Below are 8,272 nucleotides of genomic sequence, written 5' to 3' on the forward strand. Positions count from 1 at the left end.
TTCTAAATTGGGCACTATGCGGAGCCTGGGGAAACAGAGAGTGGCAAGACAACTTCTTTGGACTTCCTTGGCCTTTGTGTGCAACAAGCATGAACTTAAATTTATACCAAGGCCAGGAAAGTAACGTAAATAAGAAAAGTGTCTTGAGTGAGGAATATTAGGCAGAGGTGGAGACTGTAGCATAATAGAGAGCACATCCTGCCTAAAGGGGGTGGCTGTGATTCAAGGCCAGCCACTCCTCTTGTGCCAGCTGTAATTGCCATGTTACACAGGAATGTGGGCCAGTGTTAATCAGTTCCTCTAATTTTTCAAGAGAAGACAGAAATCCAGATTTTCATGGAAATCCCTCTGATATTTAAATATTAGCTAAAAAAAAAAAAAATCTGTGATGGCCACACAACAAAAGTCTGCAGATAACCAGCTCATGACCTCTGCTATTTAGCATAGGGGATTGCCCAGAGGACTTGAACACTGCTTACATACTAACGATTTCTTTTAAAAAGATGTATACAAATATCAGTTTAGCTGACTTGAGACTGTGAATCATCTCAGAGGGTCTCCTCATGAAAGGCTTGGAGTCAGAGAGGGGGCCCAGAAGAGAACTCTGCCAGTTCTATTTCTTATATACCTTGCCCCCACCCTCACCAATAGGATTGGATACTCCTGGAGTCAGAGGTGTGTCTTATTCATAAGTTTCTTATATACCTTCATATAAGAGGATTTATTTATTCATTCAATAAATATTTATTGAGCATTTACTCTGTACCTGGCATTGTGCTGGGCACTATGGGAACAGTGTGGCAGACACTGTTGGTTGCCTACCCAACTTTAATCTTCACTTCTTCCTTGTTAAATAAACTTCAATTTTGTAAGGGCAGTAATCAGCCTAGCCCTATGGGGTGAATCCTGTTTTCTTTGACAGTGATTGGTATAGGAGTGGCCATGTGACCCATGATATGGAACTTGGCAGAGATTTTTTTTTGGGGGGGGGCGGATAAAAGCATAAAAGGGGAATTATTTTTGGCCACCTTGGCCATCTCCTTCTTTCTGCCTTTGAATATGGTTTTATGGAGACTTATGCCTGGAGTGGTGGCAACTATTTTGTGAATATGAGGCAACAAGCTTGGGACAAAAAGCCAATATATTGAAGAAGACAGAGAAAAAAAAAATGGAAGAAGCCTGGGTCCTTAATAACATAGTTGAGCTGCTTAATCAACTCTCCTGCCACCCTCTTCCTAAATTTTTATGTGAGATAACTAAATATTCTTTTCTTTAAGCTCCTGTTAGTAAAGTATTCTTTTACTTGAGATGAGCAAGACAGACCACCTCCTGCCCTTGGGTAACCTACAATCTATCAGATAATGAGAGCTAGCAATGAGTAAATGCTTTTTATAAATTCTTTATAATAATTTCCATCCTCCTTTTACACAGAAGAAAAAAATTGAGCCTCAGAGAGGTTTAACCACTTGCCCAAGGTCATTTTGCAAAAAGTGGCACCAATCATTCTTACTCCAGAACTCACTCTTTGAGCCACTAGCAACACTTACTTCCTTCTTAAGTTTGCACTGAATCCTTTGCACTGAGTAAATGTATGAACAAGTAGTAGCAACAGAGCTATTGCTTAAAAGTTACAGAACTGTTTGCACTATCTGCACTTCTAACATCCAGTTGTACACAGATGTTCTTTATCTGAATCTGGAGCCAGAGCCAGAACTTTGCAGGAATTGGGCCACCTGGAGTGACAAATCTGAATGACATGGAATATCTAGCACTGGCCTCGGACTTGGGGAGGACTCTCCCCTGTCAGAGCCCTGTAGCTATGAAATTGCCCAGCTATTCCCACCACTATCATCCCAGTCAAAACCCCATTATCTCTGGCCTGGACAATTGCAGAAGTCTCATGATGGGTCTTCCTGCTGCTACCTTTTGTCCCCCAAATTCCATAATGCACACAGCAGCTGGAAGAATCACTTTGAAACATACCAGCACATGGAGCTTCTCTGCTTAAAACTCTATCATGGCTTCCCATCACAATCAAGAATAAAAACTCAAAAACATTCCTTAACCTTGAGAATAAAATCCCCAAAGGGCTCTACCTGGCCTGGTTCCATCCACTTCTCTAACTTCCTTTCCCAAGCTCATTTCTATCTTAGGGCTTTTGCTTGTTTTGTTTCCCCTGCCTGTACCTGCATCCTCAGGACCTCACATGGTTGTCTTCTCCCTGCCCTCAGATTCTTGCCTTAGATATTATCACCTCCTCCAGGAAGCCTTTCCTGCCTGACCACCCTATCTGAAGTTGCTGATACCTCTCCCAGTCATGCTGTATCACTTCCTCTCACTTTTCTTCATGGCATTTAACACAATTCAAATGATCTGGTTTATTTTTTTACTTGTTTATTAACTGTATCCCCCACCAGAATATAAGTCCATGAGTGTAGAGATGGCCTGTTTTATTCTCACAGTATTTCCAGTGTTCAGAGTAGTACCTGGCACGTAGTAGGTGCTCACTAATTACTGGTTGAGAGAATAGCATTTCCAGACTGGGAAATACCTTTGCCTTCTATTAAATTAATCTAAGGTTTCTCAACCTTGGCACCATTGACATTCAGGGCTGGAGAATTCATTATTGTGGGGCTCCAACCTGTGCATTGGAGGATGTTTAGCAGCATCCCTGGCCTCTACCTACAAGATGATGGCATCTTGGACACGGATCATGATGATGGAGGTGACAAGAAATGAACAGATTAAAATATATAATAATATTATGTGCAACTCCATGGAAATGAATTCCTTAATTTTAGAAATGAAGGAAAGGGTCAGATGGGGAAGGATCTTACCTTAGAGCACTGCGGCTTGCTCAGTTTTTCTCCTCCAGAACAGGGGCTCACTGCTGTGTCCACAGCACCTATTTACTTATCATGCAGTAAATATGTATGTGAAAGCATAAATGAGTAAACATGGGGCCCAACTATAGCATCCTTAGGGAGGCCTTGCTCACTTCTCTAGGTAAATCCTTCCATTTTTTATTCATTTCTGGAGTTTATTTGATCGATTCTGTCTCCCCCACCGGACAGGGAGCTCCAGGGGAGGACGTATTCTTTGTTGACCCTGGCACAGGGTCTGGCACACAGGAAGCTCTCAATAACCAGCTGTCCAAAGTGACATGAATGAATGATTGAATCACCAGGCTTTATAAGCTAGCTCACCCTTCACTCTCTCTTCCCGTCACCTTGCTTAATTTTTCTTCTTAGCAGTTATCACCAACTGCCACACTGGGTATTTATTTGTTGATGTATCCGTTGCTCACCTTCCCCTACTAGAATCTAGAATTCCATTCTACAATTAGATTTTAGAATCTAGAATGGAAGCTCATGAAAGCAAGGGCTATTTAAAATTGCAATCTTCTCCCCCTACCCCTGCCTCTATCCCTCTCTTCTGCTTCATTATCCCCACTGCGCTTATCACCGTCTGACATATTCTTTGACTTTCTTGGTTTTGGTCTGTTTCCAACCAGCTCCACAAGGGCTGGACGTTTGCGTTTGGTTCACAGCTGTATCTCGGATGCTTATCTTTGTGCCTTGCACACAGTAGGCGCTCAAGCCACGTTGTTGACCGGATGAAGGAAGCCGGGATTGAGAGGCAGGCAGTGGAGGTAGCCCAGGTGGGAAGGGCCAAACCGCCCAAGACCCCAAGCCCACCCCGAGCCTCACCAACTGGCTGGCCCGGGCAGGCAGGAGTTAAGCGGCGCGCACGCTTCCGACCGGCAGGTGGCGCCGTCCCGCCTCGGTGCCCGACTCTGGGCGCTCAGAAGTGCGGGACAGAATCGCAGCGAGCGCGGAGCCGAAGCTCAGCCCCGACTTGTTGATCTCGCCCAAGCAGCCGCCACCGCTGCCGCGGGAGCAGGAGAAGGAGGAGGAGGCGGCGCCGCCCGAACCCGGTCTTGCCACCCGCGCCCCCAGCGCCCGTCCGCGCCCCCAGCCTCGGAGAGCGCGCTCCGACCCCGCAGCGCCTGCTGCTCCGGCACGTCGCCTGCCCGTCCGGCGTAGGCCGGGCCCAGCCCGGCCCCGGGTCCGCCGCTGCCCGCGGGCGGGGGCGCCCGGGCGACCGCGGCGATGCGCGGTCCCTGGCCCCGGGAGGCGGCCACCCTGGGGGTGAGTGTTGGGGCGCGCGGCGGGGGCGCAGGGGAACACAGGAGGGGGCCTCGCCTGCCGCGGTTCGGCCTGTTGGTCCACGCAGGCTCCGCGGTTTCAGGCTGGGGGGTGGGGTGGGTGAAGGGCCTGGGCCCGGGGAGGTGCGCGATCCGCATTCTGGGGTGAGGGGTTAGGGCGTGAGCTTCACATGCCTGGGGGCTCAGAGGAGCCCCTGAAATCCTCAGTGCGCGGAGGGAGGAGGGCTTGTTTTGAAAAGGCCAGAAAATTCAGCTCACTTCCCCGCCTCCCACCTCCCCCACCCCTTCCCTTCCAAGCCCCGGGAAAGGCGCAGAACCCGGAGTTATAAAAAGCCACCGCAGGAGAGGAGCGAGGAGGAGGCGGCGGAGGAGGAGGAAGGGGGGGGCGGGGAAGGAGCGAGGGGAGGACGAACCAGGTGCATCCCCAGGACGCTGCTCACCCCTCCTGCCGTGGGGCAGGGGGCGCAGAGGGGGGGGCGCGGGACCCTGCGCAGAGCTTGGCTTTGCGTCTTCAGGGTTCACCTCGTTGCCGGAGAGACCTCAAGAGATGCTCCCGTGGCTTGGGGAGAGGGGTCGCTTCAGAACAGCGGGGCTTCATGACCACCCCGTCTGTTGTGACCGACAGGTGGGCACCTGAAACCCTCCGGAATTCCTCCCGATCTTTAAAGGTTTAGGAAAAGCAATCCCGCTGCCACCCCCAAGCCCTCAAATCCTAATTATCTCGGAGCGGGGGAAGGAAAAGATGAGCAGTTAAAAAAAAAAAAGTTTTCTCATGCAGCTCCCCTATTCTCCCCATTGCGGGGCCAGGTCGGGGACTGGACGGGGAGACCTAGGGAGAAGCGAGTTTCAGCACTCGAAGGGGCGGACAGCGCCCCAGGCGGCCGGGTCGGGGCCCGGCAGCAGAAGCCCGGGGTAGGGCCTCCTGGGCCCCCGGGGCGCCTCTTGGGGACCCTCTCCCCGCCCCGAAGGGCGGCCCCTCCCTCCAGCCACGGGGTGGGGCGGGCTTCAGCACCGGCGCGAAGGACAGCGCCCAGCCTTTCTGCGGGCCTGAGCGGCTTAAGCGCCGGGAAGGTCAAGGCCGGCTGGGGCCCGGGTGGAGAGGTGGGGAGGGGCCGCGCACAGCTCCCTGTTTGCTGACCTGCGTCTGCTTTCTGCCTCGCAGCCGTCGGGATGGAGGTGAGAAGACGGCCGTGACGCGCGCCCGCGCGGCCCCCTGCACCCCCAGCAGCCCACAGCGCTCCCTGCCCCCCTCCCCCGCGGCGGCTGGCCTTGCCCTCCAGTGACAGCGGCCTGGGGGGGCAGGGGGGGCGGGGGCGGCCGGACCAGCGATGCCGGCGGGCATGACGAAGCATGGCTCACGCTCCACCAGCTCGCTGCCACCCGAGCCCATGGAGATCGTGCGCAGCAAGGCGTGCTCGAGGCGCGTCCGCCTCAACGTCGGTGGGCTGGCGCACGAGGTGCTCTGGCGCACCCTGGACCGCCTGCCCCGCACGCGGCTGGGCAAGCTGCGTGACTGCAACACGCACGACTCGCTGCTGGAGGTGTGCGACGACTACAGCCTCGACGACAATGAGTACTTCTTCGACCGCCACCCGGGCGCCTTCACCTCCATCCTCAACTTCTACCGCACCGGACGGCTGCACATGATGGAGGAGATGTGCGCGCTCAGCTTCAGCCAAGAGCTCGACTACTGGGGCATCGACGAAATCTACCTAGAGTCCTGCTGCCAGGCCCGCTACCACCAGAAGAAGGAGCAGATGAATGAGGAGCTCAAGCGCGAGGCAGAAACCCTACGGGAGCGGGAGGGCGAGGAGTTCGATAACACGTGCTGCGCAGAGAAGAGGAAAAAGCTCTGGGACTTACTGGAGAAGCCCAATTCCTCTGTGGCCGCCAAGGTGAGTGTGAAACCTAGGGGCTGCTGGGCTGGGGCATTCTGCCTGTGTCCCCAGATCGAGGACCACGGCTGGGGGGCTCTGGCTTAGTTCCCAAATGTGAAGACCAAAAAAGAGGAAGGGCTATGGCTGAGATCTCAGAGGTGAGGATGAACAACCCCTTCAGACTGTCCCTATGTGGCACTGGCCACCTCATCTTTTTATCATTCAATAATTTATACCCCAACTTTGTTGGAGAAAAGGATTTACAGAGACTTATGAAAACCCACAGCAAGAGAGTGGACACTGCAAATAAACAGGGCACGGAGAGACAATAAAGCTTTGGGATGGAGTACAGTTGATTTTGGTCTATTCTACATAATGCTCCCTTGTGGAGGCCCAGACCCGGGCTGGAGGGGGGTCACCCTGCAATTTTAATACTTATCCCTATATTTATAACCTCATTATGCCCCAAGAAGGGAATGAAGGCAGCTTACAGACATACGTGGAGGACACTGAGATACTGTCAGGAGGTTTTAGCATAAGTGAGAGAAACGAGGCAGAGGGACTCTGGGGGGTGGGTGTGTGCATGCATGATGCATGCAGCTGGCTGTGGATGCTTGTGGGCGAGGGGTCACCCCTGGTTTAGTCTTTCTTAATTTGGTGAGTTGATTCCAAGAATGGTTTGATGCGGCTTCTAAAGATGCTTTGGCTGTCGGAAGAGGATGTAAATTTCGAAATAGGAGAAAAAAAAATGAGGCAATGTGGAAAATAAAGCAGGAGAAAGAGGCAGGAATGGGTTCAATCACACTGGGTAGGCCAGGGAGTCCTGTGTGCTCTCAGGTAAAAAAGCAGAGGCTGTAAGGCACTAAGAAAGGATTGGGGTGGGGGCCAGGCCAGGCCAGGAGGTCATTTGTTGATGAGGAACTTCTCTGTGTCAGGCTGGGACTCGGGGTTGCCTCAGAGAGGTGGGGGCCTGTCTTCACGTGGCCACTGTGCTGGGATTTGGGAGTAAATGACAACACAGTGTGTGCAGTGCTATAAAAGAGGCCATGCGGGACCCAGGGGGAGCCCAGAGCAGAGAGGTGTTGATGTCAAAATCCAGGAAAACCAAGTTGGGAAAGACGTGTTGAACATAACTCATTCTCTGAGTGCAGGGCCAAAGAAGGGGGGGCGGGCAGGTAAATGTATTCATGGCGAAAGGAAAAAGAGAAGAGGAAGTCTACATACCAGCCGTGGTGTATTAGCTATAGGGCTGTCTCCTGTCCAGCCTGGCCTCTCATTGTGGGTGCTCCCTGGCTCAACTGCCCCCCACTAAAGGCCCACCTACAGGGCTGGGTCTGGAGCGGGTTTTGTAGGGCCGTTTCTCCAGATCTGTCTGCCCAAGGAGAGGCCTTTGCGAGTGAATGTAGGACTGAGTGGCTGGTTGGAGGGTGGAGAGAGGCCCAAAGGTTTTCTCTCTTCCATGTCGACTCTAAAGAGGACAGAGGGATTCCTAGGCCTGTTTCCTCTTCTGTGGGCTGCCTCTGGCCATAATCCTGCCCCAGGTTTCATGTCCAAAAAGCCTCTCTCTTAAGACATAGTCATTCGCCCTTAACTGGCTTAGGATCAACAGACTTATTTTGCTATTTCCAGGCCTGACACGGGTTCTTCCCCTCCACACCTGGTTTAGACCCAGATATGACTGTCCCTCCTTCCTGCCCTGTCCCTAAGACAAGAGAGTGAGGGGCAGAGGAGGGGAGGGTCACTTCCCCAGAAGAAGCAGGCAAAAAGGCTGTGTTTGGGTTGGTGCCTGACAGCTAGGCAAGTAGCTCAGGCTTGCGAAAGGCGCTGTTTGGGAATCAACAGCTTCATCTCTCCCTCGGGTTAATCCGCTCACAGGGACGAGTTTCATGACCTCTCTGTGATCCTAGGCTAGGGCTGCTGGCTAGTCCTAGCAGATGGACAATGGCCTAGGATATTCTGCAGCCAAGGCTGAAATGGTGAGGCAGGCAGGCTCATTGGCCCTCAGTATAGAAATCCTGCCATTGATCACATATCTACCGTGTCTGAAGTATATAACAACACATTTAGCCTTATACCAATTCTCTACTATTATCCCACCTTTCACAAAGAGGGAAGATCAGAGAGGTTAAGTAACTCACCTAAGGTCGTGTGACAGGCAAACAGGAGTAGCTAGAAATTCAAACTCAAGTGTGATTTTTTTTTTTTTTTTTTTTTTTTTTTTTTTTTT

General features: G+C 52.1%; 1 protein-coding gene across 1 annotated transcript in view; it reads left to right on the forward strand.

The window, feature by feature from the left end:
• The first annotated feature begins 5,330 nt into the window (after positions 1 to 5,330).
• The window catches only part of KCNB1 (potassium voltage-gated channel subfamily B member 1), a 107,143-nt gene continuing 104,201 nt past the window's right edge, over positions 5,331 to 8,272 (forward strand). Inside the window, exon 1 of the mRNA XM_007446392.1 lies at positions 5,331 to 6,063. Coding sequence (XP_007446454.1) covers positions 5,497 to 6,063 — 567 coding nt within the window. The 5' untranslated portion in view covers positions 5,331 to 5,496. The remainder of the gene's footprint in view (positions 6,064 to 8,272) is intronic.

This window comes from Lipotes vexillifer, unplaced genomic scaffold (assembly GCF_000442215.2).
Source record: "Lipotes vexillifer unplaced genomic scaffold, Lipotes_vexillifer_v1.1 scaffold251, whole genome shotgun sequence".
In the NCBI taxonomy this organism is placed as follows: Eukaryota; Metazoa; Chordata; class Mammalia; order Artiodactyla; family Lipotidae; genus Lipotes; species Lipotes vexillifer.